This window comes from Calliopsis andreniformis, chromosome 3 (assembly GCF_051401765.1).
Source record: "Calliopsis andreniformis isolate RMS-2024a chromosome 3, iyCalAndr_principal, whole genome shotgun sequence".
Taxonomy (NCBI): Eukaryota; Metazoa; Arthropoda; class Insecta; order Hymenoptera; family Andrenidae; genus Calliopsis; species Calliopsis andreniformis.
The window spans coordinates 18,509,354-18,525,032 of NC_135064.1; the positions used below are offsets into that span (position 1 = coordinate 18,509,354).

Genomic DNA, 15,679 nt, shown 5'->3' on the forward strand with positions numbered 1-15,679 from the left:
AGCTTTTTCTAGGGTAGCAATTTTTATAATTTGAAACACTTTACTTATTTTCCTTCACCCACAAAAAGAAGATTATATACTTCAAATTAAATTATAATTCATAAGTATCGTGTCACAAAAAGAATGATTTGTAACTCTAATATGTTCATGATGTTACTTTTAACTAATTAAATAAAATAAGGAATAAAGAGTACTTACATTAATTTAGCTACGTCAGTCTTATGTTACTTAGTGTAGGATTAATTAAATACTTTGATAAAATTCAAGTGATAGTGGAATTAATCACATATTCTGGTGTATACGTAGAGTTTCGTTTCCCATCCACAGCTTGGTCGTCTATTCAGAGAGAGTATCAATGCAGCATGATACGCCCTCCTATAAATCATGAATGTCCAATATATTCGACGTGTCACACGTGACCATAGGAAAGAGAATATCGTGTCTGGATATGTATTATACGTCTTCTACGTGTCCATATTTTCTGTTACGCTTAGACAAATCTATACCTTCGCTATGCATTCTTAAAACGGTGAAATATTTCTCTCCCAATATATTTCTAAACACTTTCAAATTCAAATTTGAAGGTATCTTAGATCCTCTTAATTATCTTCTAAAATAGTATATAATATGTGAATGACAATCACTACAATCTGATTGAAATAATCTCTGAAAAATTTGAAACTTTGGAAATTAGAATCTTTAGAAATTTGAAAGTATACATATTCGAAAATTTGATAATTTAAAAACTTCTTCTTGTTCTCTATACATATAAAAGGTTTTTCACTATAAATAATCTTAATTCTCACAAAGTCTCTACAAATGGATAAACGCCTTACCATCCATCATATCTCACCTTCTCACACCACAGTAGTCGTATCAATGATGTAAACCTCCTAATCTACTCCCTAAACAACAACAGTAACCTCAGGCTCCTATTTCCTCGCGCTAACAAGCAAATCATTGTCGAAACTCGATCATCATTGTTGACCGATCAATCGCTGCTGACAAACTACTGGTTAACTCACGGCTGAGTTACCGATCGGTTGACGAGTTTCCATCAGCTACGATACGCGCAATTTATCTGCTTCATAGGTAGTATCACACCGCGGCCGCGTGCATCCGAAAACCGTGCATTCGATCGGGTGGCGCGTGCCGCAGTTGCGAGCGATTGGTAGATAGATTTCCCTTGTTCCTCCGGTAACTTGTTTGATTTCAATCATTTACAAGTGTTTTCAATACATTTTCGAAGTGCTTTCGAGGGGGAGGCTGCCAGCGGCGCAGGCCAGCTACGTATATTGTTTTATCGTTTCCGAACGTTTTCAATGAGACTTCGACGCGGTTGCTACACAAATGGGGAACAACGAATTACACTTTCCAGTCAGCTGGCGTCGATCAGCGTTTTCTGATGTCCACCGTGTCCATCGAATTATTTTTTCAATGTATCACGCCTCTATTCCCCCTTTTTCGTCGCGCGTTTCGTTCATTTCGAGACAGTCTGTTCGATTTGATACGTTTCAATCGAACGAAATTCGTCGTTCGTTCGTCGGTGGATTTTGCATTCTCGTTGTTTGTTTCTGTCGAGGTTCCTCGCGAACGTGGTATTTTGTAACATTTTTTTTTCAGTAAAATCGGTTTTCCAGGGGAATATAAGCTCGAACGAGATGAACATCGGACAAGGATTAACGAACGAAGTTTACGCAAGGATTTTTCGCATATAGATTTAAGAAACGGGTAGCTGGTGGAACTGGTTTTTAAATTAGACGCGTTTTACTTATTGCCGCATGCATCGGTGAATGGTTAATTGTGTTTGCTTTTCATTAGTCGAGTCGCGCTGCTATTTACTTTAGCGTGTTTTCACGTGATTGTAGAGGAACGTATTTTTCGATCATTTAAGTGTTTAATTATGAAGTGGCTATGCAAATACTATGACCAGTTTTTATTTCTCGAAAAGCAAATGTGTATTTTTGTGACCAGCAAAATGTATTTACTGTTCGAGAATTATTTTGAGTTTGGCAGGGATACTATTTATGGGAATGAGATTTTATTCATCGCTCGATTCACTGCACTTTCTCCGAGCTTGATATCTAAATTGTAGCCAAGCATCTGGCTCTATGAATGCTGACACTAATCCAAGTTCAAAGAGCAAGAAAATTATTAGGCAAGTGAATTACTTATGCGAACATAATCTCCAATTATTTAAATTGGAAATTAAAGGCAGCATAGACTCAGAAAATTCCTCACAAGCACACGTTTACTCTTCTCACGAGTCACTGGTACTTCAATCGAATTTTCCCACAGAATACAGAGCATCTTGAAACTCAAAAATCTATTGCGAGCTCAGCTGCTCGAGTTCCCGTGGCACAGACAATACAACTCTGCTTTTGGAAGCCTCAGCGAAGTTCTGGCACGTGTTCGTAACAGTTCCGTCTTGTAACAGTCGATTTCTTCACCCTCTGTTACCTTCCAGTTAAAGTTAACTGGAGGTTCAAATATAATGAGCCTCATCGATTCGCGATTCTCTATTAGGCTAGATACGTTACATCGCTTAAAATAATAATATTAAGCTGCTGTTGTCGGTCAGTGTCATTGTCGATAAAGACTTGTTGGGAAAATCTGAAGTCGGTGAAATGTTAGAGAAAACAGTATCGGGGAAATCTGTGTCGATGATTTCAGTGGGACCCACGATAACTCAACATTGATATTTTTGGATGTAACTAGCCTAGGGAGTCATAAATCGATAAGACTCAGCGTACTTGAATTTCCTTGAAAGTTAATTTTAACTGAAGGGTAACTGGATATGAAGAAACCAGCCACGACTCTGTCACCATTCCCTATACTCACACTAGAAGGTATTGTCCTCCCAAGGTCGCTCCATCCCTCACCCCCGCCACTCCATCTCCCTCAGAGCCACTTTCCTTGCACTCGCGACACTGCAACGCTTTCGTTTCACCTCTCGCTGGAAGGGACACGTATCTTCTTAGAGACACAGTCACCCGTTTCTTTCGCGAGACGCTGCACTGGCTGTTTACTCACCGTGCACGACAAAGCACGCTAATTACTCGACAGGGAGGCCCGCGCGTCTCTCGACACGATTTACACTTGCAGACTGAAGGGGTGGGGATCTCGAGCAAGGGATAGGGGTTTCGTACAGGCGCGTGTCCCCGTCGACGGAGTGGGTCTTGCCGCTCACTTTTTTCCCCACCCCGTCTCTTCCAGCCCCCAGTGTCTGTCCGTGGCGGATCTGCGAGTCATAGCTTGTTTAATTACCTCGGTAGTTATGCAAAGCAAATACGCGCGCCGCCGAGGGGGGAAAATTGAAGACCTGCTAATTATCGCGTAAAGACGTAAGAAGGAGGGCGGGAAGAAGAAGGAGGCGAGGATAGAAGGAGCCGAGTGGAGGGGGCGGAGGAAAAGGAACTGGGGTAAAAGGATGAAGGAGGGAAAGAGGGGCAGTCGTTTAATTGCAGCGGTTCGCCACTCGACAAAAGTGGCTTTCGTGTTTCCACGGACTACGACAGTCGTGCCTGACCCACAGCCATGAAAAGAAATCCCGTTTTGAGATTTCATCGGGGCTAACTAATTATTTTTTTTTTTTTTCTTCTCCTCCTTGTACATCCGGAACCGAGCGCGGGCAATTAGCCCTGTAATTGAAGAGGGGACGGTCTAAGCCACAGACGTAAATTCTCATGTTTGTGGTGCTCGTTCGTGATTGGTCATCGTTTTTTCGACGATTCTTTGCGAGTGGTTTACGTCGAATTGGATGAAAATGAATGAGGCCGGTGTGTACAGAGCTTTTGAAAGTAGCTATTATTTGTGGTAGCTTATGAAACACGGTTATATGTAGCTTTCTATTTCTCTTTGTGGTTTGTATTTCGTACGAGGCAAACATCAGATTTTCATCAAACTTGAGTTTATGACTTAGGTGAACTTTACAAGATAGAAGCATGCCATTGATGGAAGAGTTCATTGGCATTTCGTGATTTATAGACTGTTTAGATATTTATAAGAAATTTAAATATGTATGACAAAAGTAGAAAGAAAATATTTAAAGTAGAGTGCACGTTGGGATACTTAAAGAAAAGCTCATTCAAAAATTTTGTACAAATATCGGCAATGCACATCCCTTTGCCAACGATCACTAAAGAAGAATAAAGTTGCAGCATAAAGAACCGTTCCACAGAATCCTCAACGGGAAGCCCCGCAGGCGTCGAAACCGTCACCTATCGTTACAGCTCCGTGGTTAAACCTCACGAGTTCGATAATACGCAGTTTGCGTGGTCCTTAAAAATTTAGAGGGAGCTGTCTGCAATTCGTTTATTGTCAGAGACCGCAATCCCTCTCCAATAGCTCTTTCAGCGGTTGCATTTGAATAGTAAGAGAGGTCGAAGCCATAGATGATGCCGCGACGTTTGGTACCGCGTAACAGGGAAACCAAGAAAAGGTAGAAAGAGAAAGGGGATTGGATGGGAGTTCCAAAGAATTTCCAATTCTCAGCTTTTCGCCTGACCGCGTGGGACGGTTCGTCTGTGAGCGCGGGGATCCAGGAGGATGAAGATACGAGGCTGGCGAGACAGGAACGTGCACAGGGGTGCGGTGGGGGATGATGCTGGAGAGTCGTGGGAGGGTGTTGCTGTAATGAATGGTATTCAGTTTATTCTGGGCTAAGTTACGTTGCAGCGGCGGCATCCAGCCACTGAACTAGAAGTAAAATGGGACTGTAGCGGAATTGAAAGGCGGAATTTACCCTTTATCCCTGGCCACGATCTTCGTGTTCCAGCCTACGACGGGGCCCCTTTCGTTATCCCTTTTTTCGCCCTGTCTCGCTCCCTTCGCCTCCGCCCGCCAGGAGGTCTCTGTTGTCTCGACGAGCAAATAGAGAAGCAGGAGTGAAAACTCCGACGTGTACATCAACTATTCACCACCTCTGAGAACGGCTTTCAAGAGGTAACCGAACCACCGTGAATACGGCTATCGTTAACGGAACCGCTCTCCCTTTTCTCAGCCACGTCTATCATCGCGATACGCGCGTTGGCCTCTCGCTTTTGGACCGCCGCCACCGTCGCGATTTTCGAGCAAATTTAACTTCCACCTTCCGTTGAATACCTCGACGAGGCGAACCAGCCGCGGTTCTGTTGATTTTCGGATGAAAATCGGGGAAAGTATTAATTGCTCGCCGCCCGTTCGGCCGAAAAATTTCATTCCTCTGAACTCTGCCACTTCAAACTTCAGATGAATACCTGTCTTCGTGGAAAGTATAAATAGTAGACTGGAGATATTTCAGTTGTTAGAAGTAGATGGATCAATGTTCAGGGAAACGTGGAGAGGATTAATAGAGGTATGGGGAATTTTTTGTGTATCTCTAATGAGGTTCAGGTTTTCAATCATGTTCTACTGTTTTAAGCGTCAATCGAGGGCGCCTGTGGAATAGCAACCAGCATTAGTTGGATATTCTCAGTAAATGTTACACGTTGTAGGTTTTACTTTCTCAGTAACTGTTGAAACGAAATTAATTAAATTTCGGTTATTTAAATTACTCATCGCTCCATGCTTATTTCTGAACATTAAAGATATTACTAAAACCTAGTTTTAGCTCACAATAGCTGTAACAACGTGTAACATGGCTTTCGAACGTTTTGACTTGGGATCTTCGATCAAACTTGAGATGTTGCGATACTAACTGACGTAGACTTAATACCGAAAATTCTGCTACCCATGTTACAGGATGTTATAACTATTACCAGCGTAAGTTAAACTTCAGTACTACCTCTAACATTCACAAATCCATCAGATACTATCAATACTGTTCTTTCAACCCTTGTTCACATAATTACAGTCTATTTCTCTAATAACTTCACTCTAGTGACATAAAAAAAGGGTAAGCTCAGCAACGAGTAACATTAGTCGACAATATTCACTCAGCTGCTACTGGTTGCCATTCTACAGGCGCTTGAACCAATATTTCAACAATACTGTATAATTGAAAACCTAAACTCCGTGGGGCATACAACCTCGTTTTATTACTTCTACTGTCTACAACCCAAGAAAGTGTCCCACATTTTTATTAACATCCTATATGAGCTCGGGCGTGCTCTTCAGAGGGGCGGCATATTACTTCAAGCATTGTAAGTCACGGTTCTCTCCTCGTACAGGGTTCTGAGGTAAAAAAAAAACGAGGAAAAGGTGGAAAAACGAAATAGAGTAGTCGGTGCGTCCGCTGCAGCCGGGATTTTTACAAGCCAAAACTAACCTTCCGTACAAACGTGCGCTGTACTGTGAAATGTGAGAAAATTCCTGGCCGCCCCTCGTGCTACCTGAACCTCGAGAGGCGTTTCCGTCGCGGTTTACGCAGACGTATTAACTTATTCTGACGCGACACGGAAAAAAAAAAGGTCGGAAGACGGGGAAGAAGAAGAGAGACGGCCGTCTCCATATTTAGCTTACGGTATTTATTTGCATACTGTTCCGTGGGACACCATTTGCATACTATTAGCCGTGACGAGACCCGACGAGGGAGCAACGTGCGCACACACGCGCGTGTGTATGCCAAAAGGACTGTTTGTGCGTCTCTCTTAAAAAGTATACCTTGCCCATTTAATAATTAATATCTGTGAACACGCGCGACGATGTGCATGGAATTTGGTTCGCTTGTTATTGAATTAGCATGTCCGAGATGAAAGCGCGAGAAGGTTTGAGTTATTCAATTTTTTAATTCTATGCGGGTATATGCATAGAATATTCCGACAACAGGTGTCAGAAATTTTGAGACCTAATTTTATGTGATCGAATAGAAAAAAGAATGTTCAAAAGAATTTTCAGGAGAAATGACGAAGTTCGTGTGAAGCATGTCTGACTTAGGACTTATTCTACTGTCGGTGTGTACTACTTAGAGCGATGCTGGATTAAAGGTCTGTAGATCGGGACCATATCTGGACCATTATTAAGGGTGGTCCTTGTTCGAGGAAGACTCGAACGTTTTTTTATCGGGCTAACTTTCCTTCATTTCCTTTATAAGTAATCATTACCTCTATCAGGACCTTCAACGCCTTATTTCCCCACAATTTTCCTCGCAAACATCGGTTCAATAATTCTTTCGGAAACAAAGACCAACACGGCGACTACCAGCGGCTTTTAACACTGCAAACAGGGTAGGACGTATACGTATCTGAGAGGATAATGTCATCTGTCCTCAATCTTCTCTCGTCGAAAACACGACGTCGTAACAAGAAACAGGAGAAAGAGCATGATTGATTATGCAAACACGTTGTTATTACTGATTCAGTGTATCCCCGTTGCGCGGCGTGTACCACGGCCGGCGACCGTGTGCACGTTACACAGCTAACCCATTATCAAATTGTGTACCCGGGCTTTCGTTAGGTCACACACGAACCACAGTGCAGGCTTTGCCTGTTACCGAACGTACGATGCAGGACGAAAGCTTGAAAGCACGATTCCAGCACCATAGCTACTACCGCACGGTTTTCGAGCGGAACCTCTATCCCTCCCTGTAATCACGATCCCCAGCGTGTAACGAACGGTACAGGGAATGCATTTAGCAAGGCTACGTCCGCGGTATCACGCATCATCGGACCGGATGATTTTTAGCGTACAGTGAAACCACGTGAAGTGACACGCTTTTTGCCAGTTTTTCTTCCCTTTCATTTCTACGATCAACGAACTTGTATAAATATATTAGTGAAATAATTGCTTACTGGATTTTACGAATTTTTAAGCATTAAAGTGGATATTTCAATATTCAAACAACTTTTTTAATTTGCTGGGATACTCGAAGTTCAAAATTTTTAAATATTTGAATTTTCAAATATTTAAATATTTACTTATACGAACCGTCTAATTTGCGAATTTCAAATTTTAGATTTATCAGGTTTTCAAATATTGGAATAATCAAATTTTCGAATACGTATTTAGATGCTAAGACTAGGCGAATATTCAGAACGTAAGATTATTACTCACTATCACGTTGTGTTAGGAGTTTCCACACACCTGTATGAATTTCGTGCGTACTTCAGCTGTGCTCTAACTTCCCTTACGTGCCCAAGTGCCGATTAAGCCAGAATCTAATGAGTTTCGTGTATAGAGTGTACTCACTTGTAGCTAAGTCGTATCACTAATGCATTCTCACATTATTTGGTACTTGTAGTGTTCCACACGACCGAAGAACTTCACATTTGATCTTTGGATCATAGATGGAATGAAAGTACTTAAAACTTCTCAAGGAATATTAATAACGTTGCTGGCTCAAAGAGAGAATCTGAATAGTATTATTGGACACGGTGATTATTTTTGAACCTGCGAAATATTGCGTTCATTAAACGTTTGGTTTGTCCATGTACTGTAGCTTGTAATATGAGCTCGATTTTAAAGGGCCCCAGGAAGCTGTACGATCCATTATCGTTCTAGTCACTATTTCCAAGCGAAATCTCAGCGAATCCCGCTGGGAGTTCTGCGCACTTCGGTGGCTACTCCACAATACCTACAATCTGTTTCTTCCGTTTAGCACCGTAATTGCGCTATTATTACAAGTATCTTGGTCCCTCGTTCACTGTTTCCCATTTTTAAGGCGTTTATGTAGCCGCGAAACTCTTGTCGAGGAGCCATCTGGGACGTGTGTATACCTAGAAATGATATCGAGAGCGCTGGTTGCTAAGTAGGTTCGAAATAGTGGGTCAGCGTTTATGAAGTGGCTGCTTTAAAGGAGTCAATTCAATTTACAGACTTTCAGACTTACTTCATACTTAAATATGTAAATTACACGCTTCTTTGAGAGTTCATTTAGAATATCGAATATGTCAGGTAATGAATTAAAAGTAAAATGAAGGAATTTCTGTAAGAATTGCTCCTGCATCGATTCCATAAAATATTCTTCAGTAGCTTTTTTTATATCGGGATCTTTGCTTCAGGAAGTCTGCATAAAATAATTGTGTAAATTGCTCCCCTTTTTTCCACGACGGGAAAAAGTAGAATCCACATGGACAGGAGAGTTAATGAAGTTTTACAGTGCAAGGAAAAGGCACTATTTATATAGTAGAACTTCATTAAAGCTGCCAGTTCCCGCGGGTTATATCCATTCTGCTTTATTGTTTCTGTTCCCGTGAAATACACTTTTATAGAAATCATCGTGGACCTCTCATACATCACGCCCTTGAGCCACACAATTTTAGCACGACGAGTTTTAAATTAAAGACCTACGAGTAGCATTCGTCCGTAATTAAATTATCTCGAAATGTTTATAATGTGGATTTGAATCATTTTCGTAACTAAATGGAATAGAAAGCGATAGATTTGATAATTGCAGAGTGTGTGAATATTCAGGTTTAATCTACATTGGACATTAACGTATTCTAATGGGTTACCAAAGTTTAGTGCCCGATTTTTACATTGCCGCTGAGAGTAAGAAACTGACGTCGTGGTAATTAGAGCGATAAAACAAGCAAATTGCTCTGGTTTGGACAGACCCAATACACTGTTCCACGGCGGGCTTCATTTCTTATAGCAAAACTTATTTGCACGGTGTTTCACAGCGAAATAGTGGTCGTAGGATTTTTGCTCCGACAAACTCTGCTACAAAGTTTCAGAGTTGTAATGTTAGCTATCATTCGCACAACGTTTAATTTCTTACGATTGAAGTTGCACGTTTCCTTCTTTCCAATTTTCTCATTCTCAGTTCCATTATAGTCTTTCATATTCTTTTGTTTGCAACAAGTTTTTCTGCATCTAAATTACTTACTTAGAAGGAATACAGCGGCGTGATATTATCGTGGAAAATTCGAGAGGGATAATTCTGAAAAAAGAACGCTAGGAACTGTGACAACTAAACCGCTTAAGAACTTCAGGTTCGTGGCAAAAGTCTATTTCGTGGCAAGTTCTATTTTCCACTTCATTTGTATACTTCGTTTCCCTGTTTAAACACACCTAATGGCACAATTTTCCAAGTCCCACTAGAGTCACTAAACCTACAAATAAATTTCATTTTAGAAAGCACAGTAAACATGACTGAGAAGGTTTTTGCAAGAAAGCATTTAAGCGGCACTTAAACTTTTTTGTTTCTAGTACATATTACATCTATATATTCATAGTATAATGTTATTTTTAAAATGGATTAATAGTCATATGGACCCTTTTACCATAAATTGAGGAAAAAGAAGTGATCCAAAAACAAGTGTCCTAGGAATAGGCAACATATTTACAAAATAATAATTCAATAATGATAACTCAACAATCTAAAGAAAATAATAGGCTGACAGACCTCTGGATCCTTTTCTCAGAAACCTCCTCAACTATTCTTCCATCTTTCAGTTCGGATGCCGACCATGGAACCTCAGTCTGACCAGCGTGGTGGTTCTGGCGCTCTCGAACATGCTGCTGACTTTCCTGCTGCTACAGTCGGAGACCTGTATCTCCGAGAAAGCCCACAGGGACATGGAACCGAACGTGGCGACCGAGTGGAGCCTGGGTACCCTGATGAAGGAGCAGCAACCCCAGCAGTCGGACTGCACGACACAAGACTACCAGCCGCAGCCAGTTGACGGGAGCAGCTTGAAGCTGGACATAAAGCTGGGCAGATGGGACGCCCGTAAGCTGTACAGGACCTTCGACCACGTCCTAGTAGGGTCCAGCTTCGTAGAGCTGTCGCAGACCTATCGTGTCTGTCTGGCCACTCAGAGCTCAGTGGAGAAGCTGCACTCGTTGGTCCAGGGTGCCCATCACTGGACAGGACCCATGTCGGTGGCCCTCTACGCGGCTGGCGACGAGGAGTTCGAGGTCCTTCAGAAGTACCTGGTGTACCTTAGAAGATGCTACGAGCCAATAAGGGAGAGGGTCGCGTTCTCGTTGGCAGTGCCAAAGGTCAGGCCCCCCAGGAAGCAGCCCCGCGATTACGAGCTGCCCGAGCTGTTGGATTGTGCCAAACCCGAGGCGACGTTGAACGAGATGATGAACGATATCTCGAACGAGCAGACCAACTGGCGGGTACGGAACGTCTATCCCCAGAATCACATGAGAAACCTGGCCAGAAAGAACTGCCAGTCGGACTACGTGTTCCTGACGGACGTCGATATCGTGCCCAGCTTCAACCTGACTGGGACGCTCGATGAATTCCTAAAGACCGATACCTGTGATAAGTGCGCCTACGTGATACCGACGTACGAGCTGGACTCGCGCGTCAGATTCCCTCAGAATAAGACCGAGCTGGTGCGGTTGGCCAGGAAGGGGCTGGCTAGGCCCTTCCACCAGAAGGTCTTTATACATAACCAGTTTGCCACCAATTTCACCAGGTGAGAATAGTTTCTGCGAGGGGGATTCAGATTTTCTGGGGCTCGATTCGGATGTGGATTAACGCTTCAATTCGTTTCGAATGGGGAAATGTTTCAGAAATTTAAATCATTAGTCTGATTAAACCTTTGCCTTGGAATAACGATTCATACTTGGAGTTTGAGTTACGTTTCAAATATTTTATTAGAAGTCGGAGTTGAAATCTATTTGACTTTCAGTAATTATTTAGTTAACTGCTAGTTAATTTGGGGGTTTTATCTGTGGGGTGGTTTAGTTTAGATTTCATAATTTAGAAGGGAACGATGGTGATCTATAATTTTTTGATTACTGTTTCAGGTGGATTCTGGACACTTCTCAAAATCATAAGAACTATGGCAATGTAAAGACTGGCAAGGTCTATATTAGTCATGATGTGACGAATTTTGAGTTCCTCTACGAGCCCTTCTACGTTGCGAAGGATATTGTCCCACCCCATGACGAGAGGTTCATGGGTTATGGATACACCAGGAATACTCAGGTACACATATTTCATTCTATCTCAGACATCGATGAAATTCTGTAATCAACTTGAAACTTAGTTGCTTTCTTTACCTTTATACTGATACAAAATTATTTAACAAAAGTTCAAGCCTTGATTACTTAATTTACTACCACTGAAACTAAGACCAGAAGATTGTTTATTCTCTATTAGTTATAGTACTCACCTTACTATGGTACCTTTAGCCATAAGCTTCTTGATATTTCCATCAACTTTACATCCTAATATTTTTATTTCGGTGACTGGAGCGTAATAAAAATTCTATTACGAGCACTTTGTCCCGATTATACCTCGTGGAATACTGAAACAGATCGAGATCCAGATAAAAATGAAAGAGTGCATATTTGCCTAGCGCATATAGAATAGTGTACATAGATCGCGTGAACATGTTCGTGAGGTTCAGAAGGATCACCGAGGGTGATGGGTGAAACGAATAGGAGAGCGACAGGAATGGAATGGGGTAGTTTGGGGAGTACGAAACTCCAACGAGCAAATCCCGCGCGCCTAGGAACATTAATTGAATTACATATTATCATTGCCGCTGTTATCGTGCGATGGAGGCCCATTTTGCAGAACAAGCATTATTCAATTTAAACTTGATACATCTTGCGCCCGTCTAATCGAACGTTTGCATATCGAGGACGCGCGTACCCTCGTTCCAGTACTCGTTGTAAACAGTAATTCATGTTTCAAACTGCACTTTCCGAGCTCGTTAACAATTTACGGCGAACATCGCGTCGTCAGCTAATATCTACACTAGTGTGGTACTTTCGTGTCCTCGCACTGTCATGCGCGGAAAGGATTTGAATACTGTTATCATTCGTCTGTCAACGTTGAAATTAATGATAATTCAAATATTCATGTACTGAAGCAATTATATATAGAGTTAAAAGTAATTATAACCTGTATCGACTGAAGTTGATAGGATTTTATTTTCGACTGTTCGATACAAGAGAAACTGGGTCACAGTAGTTCAAGTGTGTGCTTGGTCAGACGATTAGATGACGTTCATTACTGGGATTTTTATTTGGAGATTCATTTTGTTTTATGACAAACTGCGTTCTAGTGGAATAGATTTTGTGTATAGACAACTTATGATGTGTATTTCATAGAGATTTCTACCGAGAGAAAAAAATTAAATCACCTGCGGTTTTGATTAAAATTTTATTGTATGGTAAATCTTCCTGCATTTTGAAGTTAATATTTCAATGAAATTGGAAAGATTAACACATTTCATTTATTACTAATAAGCTATTAATAAGTTAGTACAGTTTTGCCGGTTCACGTTCGTACAGTTACATTTTGACCGTGTTGAATTAAATATTCATACTTAATTATATTTTACTAATATTATCACTTTATGAACATTAAGTTTATTAAGACATTCACATTTCTATTGATTAACTATTCATTATTGCACACTATACTTAACGAAAACCAGCGCTTGACTTATTGCTAGAATCACAGTAAAACAGTTCCACATAAATCAGACACCCTCGCAAGTAGTACATTGAACAATAACTCCTCCTTTCCACTATAACCAGTACCACACAATAAACTACTAAATCAAGCACCTCAAACCACACCTGCGGAGCCCAATAAAAAACTATCTCTTCAGCATACAAACCTGCTCTCTCTACCCATTCCATCAACAATATACTACAAACCTCATAAACTCAGACTATCACTTATTTCAGGGCTAGTTAACTCGCGGGGCTCGCGAGCCCTAGGCGTCTCTTTCCCCCACTGACTTGCTCCTTACCTCGTCCCCACTATTCAACACAGACATCCCTCCCACTTGCACCATCGCTCATGGAAAAGTAGTGGTGGCTACGGGACCCAAGTAGTGGGGAAAAAGAGGGACTGATGGTGGGAGCATGTGACTGCCGACGTAAGAAGTTAGCTAGCTTCCTTCAACAATCTCCCAACACCAATGCACCCTCCTCTCAAGATACGTTCCTCTTCTTCTCCTAGCGATCCAAACCTCCCATAAAACAGAAATTCCACTGAAGTTCCATCGAAGCCCTCACTCTGCGTCCCGTCTACCTCATATCCAGGTCACGCAGTGCTGCCATCCCCTCGTAACAACGTCAGGAATCACCGAAGCCGCGTTATCCCGCGCGTTTGAGCGGGCGGATAAACCGTGGGGACGTATCGCGTGTGCTCGCGTCGCGGGTTGCGCTACGCCAGCGCGTCGAGGGCTTGCCAATGACGGGTGACGTCGCCGCCCGTGAGCCCGCCGCGGGGCTTGTCGGCTGGAAATAACGGAATTCCATCGCGCGGCGAAAATCCGCGCGGCGACGTTCCGTCGGCTTGCTCGTGGAACGAAGTATGCGCCAGCGACGGCAATAAAACGGGCGTAAATCTACGCGGGCCACGTAGCGCGGCAACACCCGCGCGGAACAGGGGCGAATGTAAGCTGGTGTACTGTTACGAGCGTTACACGCTCCTTGGCTCCCGTCGACCACCTAACCGTACATTGGTATTCGCGTCTTCTCTGCGGTTCGTTCGCACAACATCCACTTCCCGCGGAGGAATGAGAATGGATATCGTTCGCTTTCCCTACACCCTTGTATTTCGAGCTCCTGCTCGAGCAACCAGACCCTCAGTGGCTGCATCCCGATCCAATGCAATCCTGTCGTGTCGTTCTTTGCTCGTGCTAGCCCTCCGCGAGTTTTGTGCTCCTACGTTTGCCCCGTTTTGTCATCGTCCTACCCCCGTTTTACGACGATCTCGCGTAAGTTTGAACGACTCGTGGTTATTCTGAGGGGAGTTGTGGGATTGTGAATTGGTCGAGGCGAATTTGAGAAGGGGTATATTGTGGATGAGGAGGTAGGGGGAGAGGGTGGTTTGGGTGTTGGATGGTTGCGAATGGAAGAGAAGGTTCGTCTGTTGGGTGATTGTGAGTGGAAGGGGAGGATTTTTGGGGGGTTGTAGGAGGATGGGGAGGTTGGGTGGGGTGCTTGGTTGGGGGATTTGGAATGTTTATGAATGGAGTGGGAAGTATAGGTTTCAGTAGATTTTAAGGTGGGTGTTTGATGTGAAGTTCTTTCTTTTTAATATTTGTGGGGATCTTAATTATTAACCTTATATTATATGCCTAAGAACGAGGTATTTTATTCTATCAATCAATTATTTGATCATACTCACTAATTATTTAGTCATCGAGAAGTCAATTGCATTCGATATTCAGATAATACTTTCGAGTAGTATTCGAGGTGATCGATTCGCTATCGTGATTCGATTCTACAGATAAGCCCACCCTTGAAAGATTCATTATTGTCGTATTTATCGGGGTTCCGCAATCATCGTCACGAACGAACCGAAGTGATATCTAATCGTAGCAGCGAATCAGATTGATTGCAATTTCTCGCCTGGAAATGTACTTCTCCGTGGTGTAGTCAAGATTCTCTAAGATGGTCTATAATTTTCATTCATTCACACCCCGATATCGTAACACGCTAATCCTCCTAGCATTTAATTTAGCACTACTGAACTGTGAAAATACCTTGGTGCCGAATCAAATAAATCAATTGAGTTTTTAAGCCAGACGAAATCGTATCGAAAGCTTTATAATTTCAGCATACTGAGAGAATATTGAAAATTATTCTGCCGAATAATAAAATCAAAAGTTGGGATTCTAGAATTATTGTTCTCATTTATCGGGCAACTTTTAATTAATTTCTTATTATATCGAAATTTGTGCAATACAATTTATGCTTGATGGATTGCATATACTTTATACACCATTTTTAAATCTGTTTTATTACATAAACAAACGCTGACGTTGATTTTTAAATTAATTTTCCTGTTTCACTTCTTTAAATCTCTGTCAACAAATCTCCTCATTAC

General features: G+C 42.1%; 1 protein-coding gene across 1 annotated transcript in view; it reads left to right on the top strand.

The window, feature by feature from the left end:
• The window catches only part of LOC143177213 (beta-1,4-glucuronyltransferase 1), a 28,104-nt gene that overhangs the window by 3,576 nt on the left and 8,849 nt on the right, over positions 1–15,679 (top strand). Inside the window, exons 2-3 of the mRNA XM_076375053.1 lie at positions 10,315–11,291; positions 11,626–11,806. Of these exons, the coding sequence (XP_076231168.1) occupies positions 10,315–11,291; positions 11,626–11,806 (1,158 nt within the window). The remainder of the gene's footprint in view (positions 1–10,314; positions 11,292–11,625; positions 11,807–15,679) is intronic.